Source organism: Maniola jurtina, chromosome 18 (assembly GCF_905333055.1).
Source record: "Maniola jurtina chromosome 18, ilManJurt1.1, whole genome shotgun sequence".
Lineage (NCBI taxonomy): Eukaryota > Metazoa > Arthropoda > Insecta > Lepidoptera > Nymphalidae > Maniola > Maniola jurtina.
In genome coordinates, this window is record NC_060046.1 from 10,605,548 (window position 1) to 10,626,487 (window position 20,940).

Sequence of the window (20,940 nt, forward strand, 5' to 3'; positions counted from 1 at the left end):
GCAGGCATGACTTTACATCGTAAGAGAGTAGTATATTCTATGCTTTACAGGTACCTAAAGTAGCTACGTAAAGTACCCGTATATACCTTAATATTTTGTGATACCCAATAATCCGTGATGTATGAAGGAATTTTTATTTTTGGCTCTAAATTGTTCGAAAAAACACAAAGTGATGCCGTTTCATCATTGCCGCTTGAGCTCTCTTGGAAAATATTCTTGTAAGTTTCATTTTATGTAGCTACTTGTAATAAGAAAGATATCTACTATGGTAGTATGGACAGCTTACTTAAAAAATGATACCCTTGGACTTAGTCTGCGTGGATTTAAGTTTTTTTTAAATCCCGTGGGAACTCTTTGATTTTCCGGGATAAAAAGTAGCCTAATGTCTTTCCCCGAGATGTAAGCTAACGTTGTATCCATCAAAATCGGTTAATCTGTTGGGCCGTGAAAGGGAAGCAGATAGACAGACAGACAGACACACTTCCACATTTATAATATTAATATCTGAGTAGTATCATGTTCCTTGTTACCTAGTAAGTACTAGGTAACAAGTACTAGTAATAGCCACTGTTGGGTATTCACCGAATGGCATCTCTTTATCAATAACGACTTCAGCGGCATTCTCACAACCTTATGAGTGTAGGTACCTAATTACAAATATTTGTAACGCACGTTCATAATGGCTCAACTATAACGCCTCAATTAAGTTCTTAAAATTCTAGTAAATTATCCTTATTTTTTTAATATTCTGTATTTTTTTTTTTAGATATTTGGACGACTCATCTTTACGTAACGCCAGTCATGCAAATAAAATATGGAGTAGAATCATAATGGCTCATAGGAAGCTGAGAAGTCGGCTGAATCAGTTTGAACTAGCTCTAAAGTTGGGTTCAAAGAAATTAGCGAGATTTTATAAGTCGAATAAAAGGCTTTTGAAAAAGTTGTCTAAGAAGAATTATTTGCCTACTGGAGAAAACATGGGTAAGTGCAGTGGTAACGGGACTTGTTCATTAACATAAAATGATAAAAATCAATCGCAAAAGCTAACTTTTAACCACAAATTCGGGGTTTTCAGATTAATTCCTGTACTTGTGCTATAAGACCTACCTACCAGCCAAATTTCATGATTCTAGATCAACGGGAAGTACCCTATAGGTTTCTTGACAGACAGACAGACAGACAGACAACAAAGTGATCCTATAAGGGTTCCGTGTTTCCTTTTGAGGTACGGAACCCTAAAAAAGAGTGCCTTACAAAACATGAATAGCAAAAAGCAACATGTAGATAATGTAATATTGCTATTTGTTTTATTTTCAGTGGAATCAACGAAAAAAACTGATAAAGCGAAAAGGGGCGGTGAAGATATACTAATCCATACTAAGAGATTCAAATTATGAGCTTATGTACCTAGGTACTTTTTTAATACCTAATACTTAACAGTTAATACACCAAAATAATTTCAAGATTTCGACTATGAATCGTCTCTACTCTATGGTAATAAAATAATAATATTCTGTGCTATGAATAGTTTTATGGTAGGTAGGTACTCGTAAATACCTAATGAGTTGTAGTAGGAAAGTCTAATAATGACGTATCTCTAAATAATGAAGGTCTCTCTAAATAATGAAGGTCCCAGATAAATACCTAATAGACTCTTAGCTCATAGGTAGGATAGGTAGGTTGGTAGGACTTATAAGTAGGTGAGATTTTTTGAAAATTCCAACGCTAAGGTGCTTAAAGGCTGATTCACACCAATTGCGTATGCAGCACGGTGTGCTATGTTTCATACTGTTTCATACATTACAACGCAATGGTACGCGCTACGTCTCCGCTTACGCAGCCTGTGTGAACGAGCTGTAAATAGGGGACGAAAGTTTATCATGTAGAGATGATAGTTTAGTTTGGACCCTATTACTAAGCCTCTGCTGTCCATCCGTCTGTCATCGGGCTGTATCTCGTGAACCGTAATAGGTAGAGAGATGAAATTTTCAACGACAATGAAGTAATCCTGCAAGGGTTCCTTTTTTTCTTTTGAGGTACGAAACCAATACGGAACCCTAAAAAAGAACTTTAGCTTGTTCCTTTTCTTATTATTACACGCCACTCGATCTTTAAACCAAAAGTAGGGCACTTAGGTATCTCAATTTCTAAGAGAACACACTCATTTTTATCAAAAACACACTCAGGGAGGATGCTGCGAAGTGGATATAAGGCTGTGAGGCACTTCCGGTGAGCGCCGGATGTAGCAATTTGACGCCCTCTTGATGTTGAGCCGACAGAAGCGCCAGACCAAAGGATTCTCGATGGAACTTGACCTATATGGATCATGTTTCAGCCTACAAGCATACTTATATACTATTATGTAATATTATACAGCCTTAAAATTATTATCTGAAATCTAGTGAAGGTGTAAGATTGCGTGTTTGAACTTGGAAATGAAACACTCGTATTTTATTTTATTTATTACTAGCCGATGCCCGCGACTTCGCCCGCGTGGATTAAGGTTTTTCGAAATGCCATGGGAACTCTTTGATTTTCCGGGATAAAAAGTAGCCTATGTGCTAATCCAGGATATTATCTATCTTCATTCCAAATTTCAGCCAAATCAGTCCAGTAGTTTTTGCGTGAAGGAGTAACAAACATACACACACACACACACACACACACAAACTAACTTTCGCCTTTATAATATTATTTATTTATTATAGGGAAATCAACTACAGAAAATATATGATCAATTATTTAAAGATTTTTGTAATTGGCTATATTTCGTAGAAAGTTTCCGTGATGTTTTCGAGAAAGAATAACGAACGTGTAGGTAAATTAGGTAGGTAACTGTTTTGTATTTTGGCTATCTAATTGATAATAATATTGCAATTATGGTTCAAGTGTTATCTTAATAACATTACATATTTTTTATTTTGATTTTAGTTTATCTTCCTATACTAGTTGAGCCGCACCGGTTTCGCATGCGGACTACGCATATACCTACATAGTAGGTACATATTATATAGACAAGATAATGTGTTAGGTACATAATTATTATAAGAATACTATTATAAAACTTCCCCGTGTGTTAATGTCCTAAATGATTGATGAAATTGTATTGAACTGCACTTAGTAGTAGTTACTATCGAAATAAAATAAAATATTTAGTTAAACTTAAAAAATAAAAATGTTTTGTTAAAGAGCAAAATTAGCTCTCACCCGTACGACGATACATTGATACGCCATAATAACAAGTGTAAATTAAAAATTTAAAACACCCCCGACAAGTGAAGGTTACAGTAACTAGAAAAGAGCTGATAACTTTCAAACGGCTGAACCGATTTTCTTGGATTATAGCTAAGAACACTCTCGATCAAGCCACCTTTCAAACAAAAAAAACTAAATTAAAATCGGTTCATTAGTTTAGGCGCTACGGTGCCACAGACAGATACACAGATACACAGACACACAGATACACAGATACACACGTCAAACTTATAACACCCCTCTTTTTGGGTCGGGGGTTAATAATATAATGCCTACTAGTCTGCCCGCACGCGGTATTACTATTGGTTCGCAGCCTTTTTACAGTTTCGTTTTTCTTGATTGTAAATTTGGCATTTTGGACCTAACAATTATTCATATTTATAAATCGATTGTAATACCATGAAGAATTCAGTTCGCTTCGGGAAAACAACCATTAAAATTTCAGCGTGTATAATTTTCCAAGATAAAAACTACCAGATCCTATCCTATGTTAACCCAGAGATAGGTATTAGGTATCCGTATCAAATCCGTTTAGCAATTTCAGCGTGTCTGAAGCAAGCACAGATAGACAGACAGGCAAAAACTAAAAAAAATCCGGACTCCACAACGATTTCACATACTAGCTGATACCCGCGACTTCACCCGCGTGGATTTAGGTTCTTACAATCCCGTGGGAACTCTATAATTTTTCGGGATGAAATGCAGGATATGTCATTCTCCAGCTCCTCAACTATATGCACTCAAAACATCGCGCAGATCCGTTGCTCCGTTGCGGTGTGATTGAAAGACAAACAAACACACTTTCGCATTTGTAATGTTAGTATAGTACAATAATTATATTACCTACTAGGGAATGCCCACGGCTTCGCCCGCGTGGATTTCGGTTTTTTTAAATCACGTAGGAACTCTTTGATTTTCCGGGATAAAAAGTAGCCTATGTCCTTCCCCGGGATGTATCCCAAGTCTGTACCAAAGATTAAAATCGGTTCAGCGGTTGGGCCGTGAAAACGTAGCAGACAGACAGACAGACAGACAGACAGACAGACAGACAGACAGACAGATAGACAGACAGACAGGCAGACAGACAGACAGACACACTTTCGCATTTATAATATTAGTATGGATAGTACAATAATTATATTATTTTGTGGTATGATAGCAAAAATAAATGAACTTACATAACTACAATAAAATATATCTATTATTTAGCTAACCTTGAAGGTCATAAGATGATTAGGTGGATTTTAGAGTGCCTTGTAGATTTTTCCAAATGGACCTAATTTTGTTTCCGGACAATATAAGTCTGCGTAACACTATTATTTCAACCCCCCAACGAAGACGGAGAAGTGTTATCATAACTATGACTAATCGTCGTTCTGTCTATCTGTCTGTCGCATCGTAAAGTCATAACCAAACACGATCGATGACTTGAGTGCTTTTACCTTTCTTATTCATTTTAGTTTAGGTGATAATGTTTCTGGGTGAACATTATTTTCATCCTCTTTAGCTTTGATGTCTCCGAACTTCAAGTCCAAACCCATACGGTTCGATCATTGATATATGAAATATTAGGCTACTTTAGGGCTCCCTGCGTCAAATGTAACATGTAACATTTGACGCCTGCCACTGACGTCGAAGCCTCGAAATTTTGTTAGAAGTTCCTTAACTACCGTGAACTGTGCATATGCTGCATGGTTACGGGCTTACGACCCGTCTAAGTTATGGAGGTTCAGCACTTGTTGATGGTAATTTATTGTACTTAAATAGCAAGCAACGACTTCATGATTGAACCTCGAGTCTCAACTCCTCAAACATAATGCTTCGGATAACTGCACTCCTAAGCCGCGAGAAACTGAGGCACGAGCTTAAAGCAAAAGTAAAAAAAAGTGACCAGACTTCAAAAGAAAAATAATTTTTGAATTACGTACCTACCTATCTACTTACTTCAAACTAATTTAGATAAACCAATGAACGAAAAATCATAACTTATATTGTTTTTGAAGTTAGCGCCAAATCAAAAAAGGGAAAAATATTAGGTGGCTACTAGATAACGTATTTTTTCATGATTTTTCTATTTTATACATTTTGATAGTTACTGCGACCTCTTTAGTGTTCTACCGAACTGGATGTACCTAAATATTGGAAAAGCGTCAGTTACAATACAGGGAATTAAAATAAGGACTACGGAACCATACATCTTAATACCGTATCAAACTTTAGCTTCTACATAACCAACCGTTATTATACTTATCTCAGGCAAAAAATCTTACAAAAGAATTTATTCCCCAAAACTCTTCATTTAACTTCCGAGTAAAATAGGACGTTGATTTTATATCGAAATTAATTCTTCTCCCCGTTTTTCAAAATGAGACTGTACTTATTCTTGGCGGCTCTGGTAGCAGCGGTTGTAGGAACCGAATGCAAGCATACATTCAGGGGAACCAACGTGGACAAGGAATTGGTGATACATCGTAACTTGAAATACGAGCCCGAAAGAACAGCTATAAAACGCGTTGAGTTGGTGAAATTCGACTTGCCTGAGGAATTCGCCTTGCGGACTATTCAGGTAAACTAACTGTAAAGCATCGAGCACGTTACAACAGTCAACGTAGCCATTTGGGGTTGAACCCCCAAACCCCCCCCCCCCCCCCCCCCCCCCCCGGCTACGGCCAAGCGTGAAAGAGTAACAAGCATGCACACACCTACTTACAAACTTTCGCCTAAAATAAGTGTGATTCCCTTACGTAAAATAAATTGATAGTGACCTGTCCGGGACTGTAGGACTTTTTAATAGTTTTAACCCTTGACTGCGATTTCACCTGATGGTAAGTGATGGTGCATTCTAAGATGGAAGCGGGCTAACTTGGAAGGCATATGGCAGTTTCATTACAGCCATACCCCTGTTCCCACCCGTCCACACCAAAGACAATTTAGAAAATTTAAATTACCAAACTGCCCGTGCCAAGAGTCGAACCCTGGACGTCACTTAGAAGATCACTGCGCTAGGTAGGTCGTCGGACGATGACAACGACTTCCGAAGTGATATTAAAATGTCGGTTGCCCGCTTGTTAATCCTCATAATCATGAGCATTGAACCTATAGTCCGCGACAGGTTGAGATGGCAATCGGGGTATGAGGCGGAGGGATGGCCTACACCGCACGTCACTCTCAGTGGGTTAGCGCGGGGGCTGTGCGAGTCTGCGAGGCGTTCCCTCCCCGATTAGCATTTCAACAAGTCCGCCATTTTGAAAAAACTTCGATATGCAAGGTCCATACAAAAATGTTTAAATCCTTTTTCCAGGGTTTCCTCGCCTTAGACAATACCAATTCAAGCGCTAAAGCCTTGGTTCACAGTAGTGGTGGTATTGGATACAACTACATGGCACTGCGTTTTGTCAGCGAAATTAGCGGTGAGATCGACTACGATGTCTACATCTACGCCTAAATCAGCGTTTGGCACACCACGCCTGCTGCTCCTCCTTGAAGAATAAAGGTAGACTACTTGCGAGACCGGTGGCGAGCGGCAGCGACTGGCGACAGCGACAAGCGACCGCGACAAGCGACCGGGACAAGTGACCCGACAAGCAACCGCGCCGCCGACCGCCAGCGACACTGTAGTTCCTATACCTACATTTTCTATTTTCTATGAATTTGTACGCAGCGGAGCGATGGTCCAAGATCCCAGTGCCGCCAGACGTTACTTATTTTCTAAGAAACCTTTGTGGGCTAGAGTAATGTGTACTTTTGATGTACGCATATTTGGTAACTTGTGCCGACCGTCAATTTAAAGATATCAGCTGCTGAGGGTATGTAAAAAACATTAGGTAGGTATCTACACGATGTTCTTGAACTCGATATGCGTATGTTAAGGGGCAAGTGACGGCTCTGCCCGTGAAATTCAAATTTAATTTGGTATTTCGCAATTTGTAAACTCATACGACAAAGTAAGCTTATGGTATTCGAATCGCGCCAATAGCAGTATCATCTCCACGTGTTTATATAAAATCTTTACTTGAAAGGGTCCAGTTTAAAAAATTTGCTGTAGTATCGACTAATTTGTGAGTAACTCACGTCAAACTCATTATTTTGACTAATTTCTTAAACTGATCACTTTCAAGTAAAGATCTTTATGTAAACCTGTGAAGATGATACTGCCATTGGCGGAATTAGAATACCATGAGCCTACTTTGCCATATTAGTTTACAGATTGCAGAAACTCAAATTAAATTTGAATTTCGCGGGCAGACCCGTCGCTTGTACACACTAACACTACTCTGTTCTACACGATTTGTTTCTCAAAAATAAGTAAGGTCTGGCGGTCCTAGCTTTATTAGTTCGTCGCATTTATTCAATTAACACTAGTTTGACCTGTTTCTACCGCTTACGACTCGTGGATGGTGTGCCTAAATTTTTAATGACTTAAGTGCTTTAATAAATATGCTTATTTACCTACAAAAGTGATTTTTTATTTTCTTATGAAAACTATAAAGGTTTTATTTAACAACCATTTTTAAGGTTCCGTACCTCAAAAGGAAAAAAACACTGTTGGGATCACATTGTTGTATGTCTGTCTGTCCGTCTGTCGCGTCTGTCAAGAAAACCTATCGGGTACTTCCCGTTGACCTAGAATCATGAAAGGCAGGTAGATAGGTCTTATATTTAACGCTATAGGTATTCTATACAAAAAATGTGAATTAGTTTACTACTATTATGTAACTACGATTCTCATTGCTCAGCAATTAATTTAAATGGTTGGTGTCGTCGACAAATAAAATTCTTAATGCTTGTTTTATTATTACCCAAATTGACTGAGTAGTTTTTCAGAAAAATGGGATCATAGTAAAAAAATATATTTGCAACACCAAAGCACAGCTGTATAGTAAAGAGCGACATTGTAGACCAATGCCTTTGATTTACAGTTATTACATTTTGACTATCGATTAATTAACAAATTGCGGTCCAAGTGTTATCATAATACTCATTTTAATTAACTAAAATAATAATTGGATAGGTAATAATAATAATTAGGTAGGTGCCTAATTAGATACATAATAGGATAAAAATTAATCAATATAGGTACGTCAAACTATAATATATTTAATTTTGTTATAATCTTGCATGGTTTTAATATAATGATTAGATTTTAATGTACCTCGTAGATTTTCTCCAATAGACACTTATTTTGGTCCCTGAAAAAAAACTATGTACCTAAAAAACAGGACGGCAATTGCAGGTCTAGCGTACCTACTAGAATAGGTAGAGGACAGTGCATCATAACATTCATAGCACTCAACCGGAATTCGGATGGATACATTTTAAATGCTAATTTATAATATTTTGTGATAGAAGGCTTTGTAAGTTGATTTTAATAATTAATCAAACAAGTGTAAATTAAAAATTTATGACAACCCCGAGAAGGCTTTGTAAGTTGATTTTAATAATTAATCAAACAAGTGTAAATTAAAAATTTATGACAACCCCGAGAAGTGAAGGTTACAGTAACTAGAAAAGAGCTGATAACTTTCAAAAGGCTGAACCGATTTTCTTGGATTATAGCTAAGAACACTCTCGATCAAGCCACCTTTCAAACAAAAACAAACTAAATTAAAATCGGTTCATTAGTTTAGGAGCTACGATGCCACAGACAGATACAAAGATACATAGATACACAGATACACGTCAAACTTATAGCACCCCTCTTTTTGGGTCGGGTGTTCCCAAGAAGATTTCTCTTTTCGTATTTAAAAATAATACGAAATTACATCCACCAATAGATAGACGACATCAAATCAATTATTTATTATCTGCTTTTAGAGATTAATTGGCCAGTTTCTGTTTCAGTTTTAGTATCTAGCTGTTTTCGATTGTGTTTAAATATTTTATGTAGGTAATATTATTTTTGTTTTTATTTATAAAATTAGTAGAATAAGTTATTTATCATTATTCTTAGGTACTAACAGATTTTACTTTTGTTTCCATTACTCCTTCAGAGTAATATTTTTTGACATTATTATGTATTAAAATGTGATCGGTCATTCTTATTTTTAACCCCCGACCCAAAAAGAGGGGTGTTATAAGTTTGACGTGTGTATCTGTGTATATGTGTATCTGTGTATCTGTGTATCTGTCTGTGGCATCGTAGCGCCTAAACGAATGAACCGATTTTAATATACTTTTTTTTGTTTGGAAGGTGACTTGATCGAAAGTGTTCTTAGCTATAATCCAAAAAAATTGTTTCAGCCGTTTAAAAGTTATCAGCTCTTTTCTAGTTTTCTTGTAGAAAAGAAGGTTAGATAACCGTTAGGTTCATAATATTATGGTAATTGACAAATGTCAAGCTGTCAAGATGGAAGTTGTCTAGATACATAATTATTTATTTGAAAATGACGTTTTGGACAAGGTTTTGGAGAACTCAGATACTTTGGATCGTAGGCGCGGAAGAGTCCAAGAAAATCGATTCAGCCGTTTGAAAGTTATCAGCTCTTTTCTAGTTACTGTACCTAGTTACCTTCACTTGTCGGGGGTGTAATAAATTTTTTATTTACACTTGTATAAAAGAGGTATGTTCTATTACCTAAGTGGCGTATCACACAGAAAAAGACTATGTATTTTTCTGTTGCTTTTTTTTAAAATTGCTTTGTGTACTTGCTGTTGGTGTACCGAAATAGAACAAAATAAAAATAAAGTAAAATAAATAAAATGCGCATTAACATGGAGTACGGAACCAGACTATATGTATCCGTATCAAACTTAACATCCAGCATTTACCCACAATTATTTTTATCTCACCCAAAAAAACATGTAAAAAAGAATTGAAAGAACCCCCAAACTCTACATTCGAGTAATAATTAAACATTGATTTCTAAACCGATTTCCTTCGACTCCATTTTTCAAAATGAAGCTGTACTTGGTTCTTGTCGGCTCTGGTAGCTGCGGTTGTAATTATAGAATGCAAGCATGCATTCATGGGAACCAACATTATCAAATAGGATATTTACCATGAAACTGTACGGGCTCAAATGTTCTATTTCAACGGGCATCGGCCTATTCAGGTCATAGATATGTAGAGATGGGCCCATCAAAGAAAAAAAATGCACTCACAAGTTCCAGAGAATTGACAAAAGTCTCTGGACCATGTCATCAGTCGGCCGCACACGCTTTATCGTATCGCTCGTGTTTTTGACTGTCAAAAATGCCGTCATGTGCGGTCAAATCTTGCAAAAACCGTACGGAAATCCATCAAAAAAAAGATGGAATAACATTTCACTCGTAAGTATATCGTTTTCTCATTTAATTTAACGCATAAGCTGGGTATATTTTTAATTTTGCTATGATTAAATATGTGCCGCAAAAATATCGTACAATTGGAATACAGAAAGAATGGAGTCGTGTTATTTTTTTTGAAGTAAAACTTTTTGTTCGCGTATGACAGACTATTTATGATCATGAATATATTTAACTATGATTGTATGTTTGTAAGTATTTAACTATGTATGTTTGTATATAATTAACTATTTTACTATGTATGTATATTTGTACTAGTAGACTAGCGATGTTTCCGATATTCGCATCCTCACCCGCAATTGCGAAGCTTACGCATTGATTTGGGCATCCACATCTGCATCTACAATAATAATAATTAATGCGGATAGTCACGCGGATGCGGAAGTTGCAAGTCGCGAAAACTATATATATGTATGTTTCAGTGTATATACATGCTTATATGTATTTAACTATGTATGCTTATGTATGTGTTTAACTATTTAACGATGTGTGTATTTTGTATGTATATGTCAATTAAACAAATTGCGGTTATGGCCCAAGCGTTATCATAATACCCATTTTAATTAACAAAAATAATAATTAAAAAGGCAGCTATTAATAGGATAAAAATAAATCAATATGGGTACGTCAAACTATAATAATTAATTTTGTTATAATCTTGCAGGGTTAAATATAATGATTAGATTTTAGTGTACCTTGTAGATTTTCTCCGATGGAGATTTATTTTGGTCCTTGAAAAAAATATTACGTCCCTACTTATTTTTAATCCCCGATGCAAATAGAGAAGTCTTTATTGTTCCACTAGCTGATGCCCGCGACTTCGTCCGCGTGGATTTAGGTTTTTCGATATCCCGTGGAAACTTTTTCATTTTCCGGGATAAAAAGTAGCCTATGTCCTAATCCAAGATATTACTATCTCCATTCCAAATTTCAGCCGAATCCGTCTAGTAGTTTTTGCGTGAAGGAGTAACAAAAATACACACAGACATACACACAATATGGAGTACGGAACCAGACTTTATGTATCCGTATCAAACTTTATTTCCAGCATTCGCACACAATTATTTTTATCTCACCCAAAAACCATATAAAAAAGAACTGATTTCCCCCAAACTCCACATTTAATTTTCGAGTAAAAATCGAACGTTCATTTCTAAACCGATTTCTTTCGATCCTGTTTTTCAAAATGAGACTATACTTGTTCTTGGCGGCTCTGGTAGCGGCGGTTGTAATAACAGAATGCAAGCATACATTCTTGGGCACCAACGTCCAGAGGCAGGAGGTGTTCCATGAAAATAAGAGATACTTCTCACGTTTCTTCGAGAAAAGGGTTGAAGACTTGAGATTCCGCATGCCTTACTCATTCTACGGGCGGGCTATTCAGGTATACTAAACTTTATTTATTTATCTTTCATCAACCTCTCATGCACAGTAATTTGTGTAAATTAAAATACCAGTTCAAGTGCGAGTCGGGCTCCCATACGAAAGGTTCCGTACTATTGTACAAAATATTTCAACATTTTTATATGCAACTAGCCGATGCCCGCGACTTCGCCCGCGTGGATTTAGATTTTTCGAAATCCCGTGGGAACTCTTTGATTTTGCGGGATAAAAAGTAGCCTATGTGCTAATCCAGGATATTATCTATCTCCATTCCAAATTTCAGCCAAATCCGTCCAGTAGTTTTTGCGTGAAGGAGTAACAAACATACACACACACACACATACAAACTTTCGCCTTTATAATATTAGTGTGATACTGCAAAATAATGACTACAGCGCCATCAATATGCGATTTAGTAAATATTATATAGATGGTGCTTTAGTACTAAAACATCACTTTAATTTTTTTTTGTGTGATGTAACCACAAAACGGTTTTCGGATTTTTTCCTTTACTTGTGCTATAAGACCTACTTACCTGACAAATTTTATGATTCTAGGTCAACTCTGGAAGGACCCCATAGGTTTTCTTGACAGACACGACAGACGGACAGACAGACAGACAATAGAGTGATCCTATAAAGGTTCCTTTTTTCCTTTTGAGGTACTAAACCCTATATATAATTAAATCACGAATGACATGACAAGTGAAATGTATGGTTCTACCATTAATAAAGCATCATCCAAACCTGCGCGAACCAAGCGACTAGAAGCGGGCGCATATTATGCTGCGCGGCTGTCGCCACTCGTCTCTCACGAAATTTAATGGCACCATACCATGCACACCTACGCCACTAGAACAGCCGCGTAGATGTGCTAATCTAATCTATAGGTGCATGCACCTATAGATTAGCGTCGTGGACGATCAGCCATCGCGTTTCGCATCCACGTTCAAGACGCGCAGAGGGCCTAGACAAACGGCATTCGATTCTGAGCGATTCCATTTCTTCATTCGCTATCGCTTAAACGAAAGAGAAGACTTAGTTCGACTACTAGACAAAGTTACCTGCGATTAGCGATCGCCTATTCCATTAGTCTTTTCGATAAAAAATAACTTTTGTCTATGGTCTCAGATGTGGCTGTAGCTGAACGCACTATCCGAATCGAGCGAAACCAATTTTAGAATTCTGTAGGTATGTAATCTCATGTACACTTCTGCGCGTCGAAGAGTCGGACTTCGTAGGATTCGACTTGGATAAGTGTGCGTTCACCTTAAATCTGCCATCCGATTAAAAAAACTGATGGATCACACCCATTTTTTCCCCTGATAAAAGTATTCTAATTGAATACTAATCATTGAATAGGTCGTGTTGTATTTAAATAAAAAATAGCGAGCAAACGAGCAGGCGGGTCACCTGATGTGAAGTGATTTCCGTAAATCGGAAAATAGGAAACTTGAGTCTAAGCAAAGTCAAAGTGCGCTATAGATCTCAGCCATCATCATAATTATCGAGTAGGTATTTAGCGGCTGATGCTTCTGCATCTAGTGCGCAGTGCTACTTCAGGAGTTTTCGGCTCCAGCGTCCCCCGTCCTCCCTTTGATAGGTGACGTTTCCTGTCCAGCTCTAGGCGATAACGGTTACCCCTGTACGAAAGCGGTGTCCGTGTGCTCGACCGTACCAATAGGGCAATTTCCCACCGAGCTGTATCGTGCTTGGGGCGTCAGCTGGGCCGACGGTTGTACATTGAAACTTCAATATATAGAGCAGATAGATAAACGCTCCGTCAATGCGATTCAAAGTTGCGTGTGCTAAATGAGCTTTACGATTAAGCTACCCATGCTGCCATCTAGTGCGTACGTCGTGAGTAATCAGGCTTGGGTTCGTGTTCAAGCGTTTGTTGATTGATTGAATTTAGAAGCGACATCTGCTTGTGAATGTGGCAACCGCTACACCCCAATTGTTAACGTTCATTAATGTTTCAGGGTATCCTCGCCTACGACAAGAACACATTCATATCACATGCCACCGTCAACGTGACAGAAGGCGGTCTCGGCTTCAACTACGTGACACTGCGTATGGCGAGCGACTCTGGGCATGATATCAACTATGATATCTTCATTTACGCCTAAATCAGCATATGGCACTCCAAAACCGCCGGTCCTTCTTGTAGTATTATGTAGTTCTTCGCTTTCATTAAACTAACACGGGTTAGACCCGTGCCGTTAACCCGCGGTTAGAGTGTTTAAATGACATTAAACATATCCTTAAAACAGTGTTTTTTTATTTACTGACTATCCCAACACTTTATTATTACCGAATTAACCATTTACTTAATTTAAACACAAGTATTTTGGTATTGAATGATACCTGAGTCTGGTAAGTCGACTAACTACCTAATTTTTTAAGGTAAACCAAAGCTGAAAAATACATATTGATGCTTGGTATGAACCAAGGGCTTCGTAATAAAATTTACGTATACGCAAAAATGCCATTTTCGATTTTCAAGTAGGTATTTTAAGCGAAAAGAATTAACGAGCTCCGCCATGACAAAAAAATATGTTTTAAAGCAACTTTTAATAGAGAAAAGTAAAGGGCGGGGAACTCTCTATCCATCCATATTAATATTATAAATGCTATAAGTAGTGTGTCCTTAGTATATATATTTGGAGTTCTGTGAATGTGTCTGTCTGTCTATCTATCTGTAATCTTTACACGGCCCATTTTCTTAGCCAATACTTGGTATACTATTTAGAGATTAGCTTGCATCTCGGTAACAGACTTACGGCCGTATTCACAAACGTTACTATGAGGTCTCATAGTGCGCTCGAACGCATAGTGTAGGTTCCACCAATCAGATCATTGTAAATTGACGTGATACAGTCATCTCATTGGTGGAACGGACACTGTGCGTTCGAGCGCACTATGAGACCTCATAGTAACGCTTGTGAATAAGGGTGGTTTATCCCAGAAAATGAAAGTTCTCAACGTTTATCTGTACTTCTATACTTACTGTAATAATATATAGGTATAATTATTATCTGTACTCATCAGTAAATAAAATTGAAGTGTTTGTCTGTAATTTCGAAATAACTACCTCAAATTAAGCTCATATGGTTATTTGAACTGTACCATAACTGAATCACAAATTAAATTTTTTTGTTTGTCTGTCTGTTTGAATGGGCTAATCTTCGGAACGGCTGAATCTATTTTACACAGACAAGTAGAGGATTAACCAAGGATTATCATAGGCTCCTTTTTCAACAGACTTTCAAAATCTATAAGGGTTCCGTTTTTTGCCATTTGGCTACGGAACCCTAAAAACATTTTTAACGTACAGAGTATATGCTGCCCGAAAAGTCACTATTATACGCGATCGAAGTCGCGGGCACAGCTAGTTAGATAATATAGAGAATGATTTCATATTTTGCGCATATTTCAATCCGCAAGAGATGTCACGAACTGAGGCGCCGCACTATGGGGCGGACGGGCTAATATCGCCTCGAAATTCAATTTTTCCAATAGTCTCACACAAACAAAACAACTATTGTTCCTGATTCCTAAAAGCCTATATTTATGAGTTCCGTAGACTTTTTTTTTACTAGTCTTTCTGTTAATTTATTATGACACCTCAAACTTGAGTGTTCTTAGTCAACTATTTTGATACGTAATTTTAAGTGAAACTTAGAATATTATTAAAAAAATTTTTAGTCATGATTTTAAGGATTATTTAATTTTATTTGCTTTGTTAACAATCCATTTAAATAATTAAGAGCTAATTGTAATAAATTTCAAGTGGGAAATATATAAAATTAAATTGGGAATTAATGTCACCGAATTTAGTGCATATAAAATGTTTCGCTAGACTTTTAACAATTTGCGAATTTTGCCGAAGGTTGGATATAATGGTATTCTTATTAGGTAATTAATGTACTTTAAGAAAATATAATAATTGGCTGCTTTAATTTGCCCCATTTTGAAAAATCAGCATTTTACTATGGAACGGCAGTATGAAAATATTAACATTTAATTTCCTGCGTAAATTGTTCCATTCTTAAAATTTAAGTTTTCATATTTAAAGTTTTATTATATTTCTGAGTTATTATTCTGACACTAGCTAGCACCCAGAACTTCACTCGTAAAAATTTTGAATTCAAATAAATAAGCACTTATTATATTAATGTGCGCTAGTTACATTATAAGCAAAAACATATCGTGAGAACGGTTTTTGTGGTGAACATGTAAATCATAACATTTATTTTTCTTACAATTATCATAATTTTTACATGTACTTAACACATAGATAGATTACACGTAAATAAAAAAAAGAAATGTCTCCGTCAAGGAAGCGGAAATTCCAACCATGGAAAATGCAAGAAGGTTGGTTTGCTAAATTAAATATGCATTGTGCTGCTAATATAACTGAAATTAAAGAAGAACTGACTAAAGAATTTTTCATTCTAAGCGGAAACCAATAGATTCAAACTTATTTGGTGACTACACAAGGGCTTTAGCAGAATTTCATGTACCTACAAGAATATGACTGATACTACATGCCTTCTTCTGTGCATAAAGTTTTAATTCACGGAGAAAATATTATAAAATAGTATTCTTTCTTACTAGTGAGACAGCTTTCAGAAGATGGCCAAGAAAGGAGAAACAGAGATTACAAATCTATCCACTTACATCATGCGAGAAAGTGCTCACGATCATCGACAAATGAGGATGTTGTATTTCTAGTATGAGTAGTTCTAAGGTAAATAAATTATGGAATTGAAAGAAGCAAAAGCATTTCTGCTAACAGTTCAGGATTAAAAGGATGTTAATTAATTTTTATTATTATAGCTTCAACTGGCATGCCATAATCGGCAACTAAATACATATCACGTTGTTTTTATTATTTTTTAAGTATTTTAATGCACGGTTTTTATTTTATGTATAAATAAACATGTATTTATAAATTATTTACGTAAATAGAACAAACGATATTATGAATATATTGCAATTAATTGCCAACTGTGTTTTTATTACGTAAATTTATATATTTCTGTTCCAAAAATAAAAAAAATCTTTACAAAATATAAAACTGTAATTATTCATCTAGTATGATATCAATTTTCATCTCAATATTCCTAATAGTTTAAAAGTTATTGAATTTCGAGGTGAAATCGACCCGTTCGCCCTAGTGTGCGCCGCGCTGTCCTATTGTCATCGCTCGCGCGACGATGCGATGTGATTTCATCGTTCGATGAAAGACAATATGACCGCATCGCATGAGCGCGCGATCTTCAATAGGACGTTCAGTAGAACATTCAGTAGAACACAGTATGTTTGAACGCATCGCGCGATCATTGTCGTCGGACGCACGCACCATCGCACGAGCGTTGACAATGAACGGCGCCTAAATGTGTGTGGAATGCTAGTCAATAGAAAGAAAGAAAGAAAGAAAGAAAATGTATTTATTTGTTGTTGGTGTCACAGATAAAAACAAAGTATACAAATATACATTTTCATCTGTGACACCACCCCAAATGGGTGTACAGCTCAGCATTATGTCCTGCATTATATGCAGGACGCTGATTTTCAGCTGTGACCCGGGTGACGCCACAGTCACAACAGTGAGTAAATTAAAAAATAATTTAATTTAAAATAACTTTAACCACAATATGTGTAGTATACGTGTATACACATAAATATATATATATATATATATATATATATATATATATATATATATATAAAATATATATATATATATATATATAAATAAACAGTTATAATCTTATATATTATATAATAGAAATATAATATATGTAATATACATGAATAAATAAGTATGCAGAAAATAGTAATCTAGATAATGGATGTTTCAGCCGCAATATTTTCGAACTCAATTTGCTTGAATAATATAAACTTTTTCAATTTGTACACAAAATTAGCTTTGCTACGAGAATTCCGGATTGGTGGAGGAATATTATTCCAGCAACGGGTTGCGGCGTACTTGAAGCTACCCCTAAAAGCAGCAGTGCAATGGCGGGGGACACTGAGGATTTCGCGTGTGCTTCTAAAATTATCCCTATCTTCATGTGCTCTTACTAATTTCTCAAAAATGTATAGTGGCTTACCATTTTTGAATACATCAAAGAGTAAGGTTGCGAGATGCACCTTCCTCCTCGATTTCATCTTTAGTAATCCGTGCTTATTCAAAAATGGTGTCACATGAGTTCTAGGGGGGATACTAAAACAAAAACGGGCACACGCATTCTGGACCCTTTGGATGAGTTTGCTTGTCCTGGCTAATAGTCGAGGCCCGTAGATTGCATCAGCATAGTTCAGTTTCGATAGAACTAGACTTTCAACTAGGCGAGTACGAACCTCTTGACTGATGTACTTACGAATCTTATATAGAACTTTTAACCGATAAAAACAGTTGCGTACCACCATAGCTACGTGTTTCTCAAACCTTAAATCTGAGTCCATAGTTAAACCCAGGTTTCGGGCTTCAAATACACGTTCTAAACTATTACCCTTCAAACATACGCTAGCTGATTCAAATTTAATCTTATTTAATTGCGCCCTAGATCCAAAAAATAAAAGTTTCGATTTGCTAGGATTAAGAACCAGTGAGTTTTTATCTGACCAATCTGCTATTCGTTGAAGGTCTTCATTGACCCTCTGAACTGCCATTTGGTACTCACTCGGTTCGAACGAGATATACACCTGCAGATCATCCGCATATGTATGAAACTTACAATTCTTTATATTTTTAACAATATCGGCACTATACAGAATAAATAAAAGTGGGCCTAAGATCGATCCTTGAGGGACACCTCTGTTTACATTTGCAACAGAGGAACTCTGTTTCTTCCCATCACCCTGTGTAACTTCTACATATTGCGTTCTATTGCTCAAATAACTATTGAACCATTTAACTGTGTTAATGTCGAAGCCATAAAACGATAACTTGGATAATAGCAGTGTTGTGTTAATAGTATCAAACGCACGCGAGAAATCTAATAAAACTAATATGGTACACATTTTTCTATCTAGAGCCGTCAGTATATTGTCTGTTACATCCAAAAGCGCGGTAACCGTTCCCCTTCCAGCCCTAAATCCTGATTGCATTTCTGGTAATAAATTATTGCGCTCAAGATATTTAGAAACCTGTAAGTAAACCACCTTTTCTAGTATTTTCGATGCACAAGGCAATATACTGATTGGGCGTAGGTCTTTTAGACTAACTGGACTTTCCACTTTAGGGATAGGACGAATAACTGCTATTTTCCATGCATCAGGAAAAGTCGACGTTTCTATTGATGTATTGACGATAGAGGTGATGACACCAAGACTTTGTGGAAGGGTCATTAACAACATGTCAAGTGTTATCTCATCAGTCCCCTCGGCATTAGAATGCAGATTCTTAATAATTTCAAAAATCTCCGCTTGACTAGATGCGCAAAGTGTGAATGTAGTAGGTGTTAGCCTGTCAAATTCGTATAGAGTAAGCTGAGATATAGTCATTTCATTTCTGCCTGGTATATCTAAGAAGTGTTTATTAATCTCATTAGGATGACAAAGGTGAGCAGGCAGATTTCTACCTTTTTTAGGGAGTACAGAGCTTTTAAGATTACTCCATAAGACCTTAGGATATTTAATTTTATTATTTATGTCATATGTAAAGTATGCGCTCTTTTCACTATCTAATGCCTCAACAACTAATTTTTTATACTGTAAATAATTCTCTTTATTCCCGACCGTTTTCATGGCACGCCACTTCAGATGCGCTTCATCCCTCAGTTTCATCATATGCTTTACAGTATACGTGATCCATGGCTCATTGCGATCCTTTGCCAATCTAGTTCGCTTGGGAGCATGAACGTCGAAAAGAACTTTAAGAGAACTATTAAGAGACGATACCATTAAATTGACGTCATCCATAGATGTTAGTAACGCCCAAGGGATCATACCTAGATTCGTTTTAAATGCCTCGGGAAGTATATTCTGTAGTGACCTGTGAGTTACTAACTTCGGTGGAATTTTCTTTTTCTTGAGATTTAGTGTACACTCAAGAAAAGCATGACTGCTTAATGTGGGTATAGGCCAAACGCTAACATTAACTACAGGAATATCGGTACAAATAATGTCAATTAATGTTTCACTATTTTCTGTAAAATGGGTTGAAGTGTTAACTACTTGCGTTAATTGAACTGTATCCAAAAATGAGATAAGTTTTTTAGTCTTAGCATCGCCTTTCCTTATGAAATTTATGTTAAAATCCCCCAAGACACAAATTTTATCATAACTCGACAAAGACTGAATACTCTCGGCCATTACATCAAGAAAGACGTCTGTGTCGAACCATGGCGGTCTGTACGCCGTGCCAATTGCTATTCTAAATGCATTGATTTTTATACTAATCCACATTTGCTCAACAGAGTCATGTCGTGGCACCTTACAAGTGCGTACATTTAAACCTCGCTTAATGTAGAACCCGACCCCTCCCCCGCGGCCCCCGCGCACCGTGTCCGGACGTGGTACGTGTTGCAGACGATATCCTGGTACAGAAGGCGCGCGCCCATCCTCGTCCGCCCGCAGCCATGTCTCATTAATCGCCATTATATCTACGTTAAACCGATCCATAGCCACTACAAATTCCTCATGCCGAGTTCCTAAGGAACCAGCATTAAGGAAACCAACTTTTAATAATTTATGCACTGCGAATTCTATTTATATATTTTAAGTCAAAAATTAAAAAAATACAAAATATCAAAACTTTAATTCTAATCATAATAAATCGGTTTATCCATGTAAAAGTTTTCAAATTAAAATCGTGAAACATTATTATAATAATATAGTATATATATAATAATATATTAAAGAGTAGTATATTATAATATGTATAATGTAGGCAATACGTAGTCGCTTTATGTTTTGTAAGATAATATATTACTGATTTATGCTTATGTGTATAGATGCGTATATATATAAAGTATACTCGTAAAACAATAAGAAAATTATAGCT

The 20,940-nt window shown here is 36.5% G+C and overlaps 2 protein-coding genes across 2 annotated transcripts; both read left to right on the top strand.

Moving 5' to 3' along the window:
* The first annotated feature begins 50 nt into the window (after window positions 1-50).
* Window positions 51-14,013, top strand: LOC123874248. Its single transcript, XM_045919486.1, has 4 exons — window positions 51-218; window positions 767-981; window positions 1,318-1,488; window positions 13,903-14,013. Exons 1-3 carry the CDS (start codon window positions 118-120, stop codon window positions 1,395-1,397), a joined length of 396 nt encoding a protein of 131 aa, XP_045775442.1. The 5' UTR covers window positions 51-117; the 3' UTR covers window positions 1,398-1,488; window positions 13,903-14,013.
* On the top strand, window positions 11,554-14,182 carry LOC123874247. The gene is made up of 2 exons (XM_045919484.1): window positions 11,554-11,923; window positions 13,904-14,182. Exons 1-2 carry the CDS (start codon window positions 11,726-11,728, stop codon window positions 14,048-14,050), a joined length of 345 nt encoding a protein of 114 aa, XP_045775440.1. The 5' UTR covers window positions 11,554-11,725; the 3' UTR covers window positions 14,051-14,182.
* Window positions 14,183-20,940: the final 6,758 nt, after the last annotated feature.

Excerpts from the sequence above, each read along its gene's own strand:
- LOC123874248 (XM_045919486.1), top strand. The coding sequence starts at position 118 with ATGTATGAAGGAATTTTTATTTTTGGCTCTAAATTGTTCGAAAAAACA. Across the intron at positions 219-766 it reads CTCTCTTGGAAAATATTCTT|ATATTTGGACGACTCATCTT; the intron begins GTAAGTTTCATT and ends TTTTTTTTTTAG. Across the intron at positions 982-1,317 it reads GCCTACTGGAGAAAACATGG|TGGAATCAACGAAAAAAACT; the intron begins GTAAGTGCAGTG and ends TTTTATTTTCAG.
- LOC123874247 (XM_045919484.1), top strand. The coding sequence starts at position 11,726 with ATGAGACTATACTTGTTCTTGGCGGCTCTGGTAGCGGCGGTTGTAATA. Across the intron at positions 11,924-13,903 it reads TCTACGGGCGGGCTATTCAG|GGTATCCTCGCCTACGACAA; the intron begins GTATACTAAACT and ends TTAATGTTTCAG.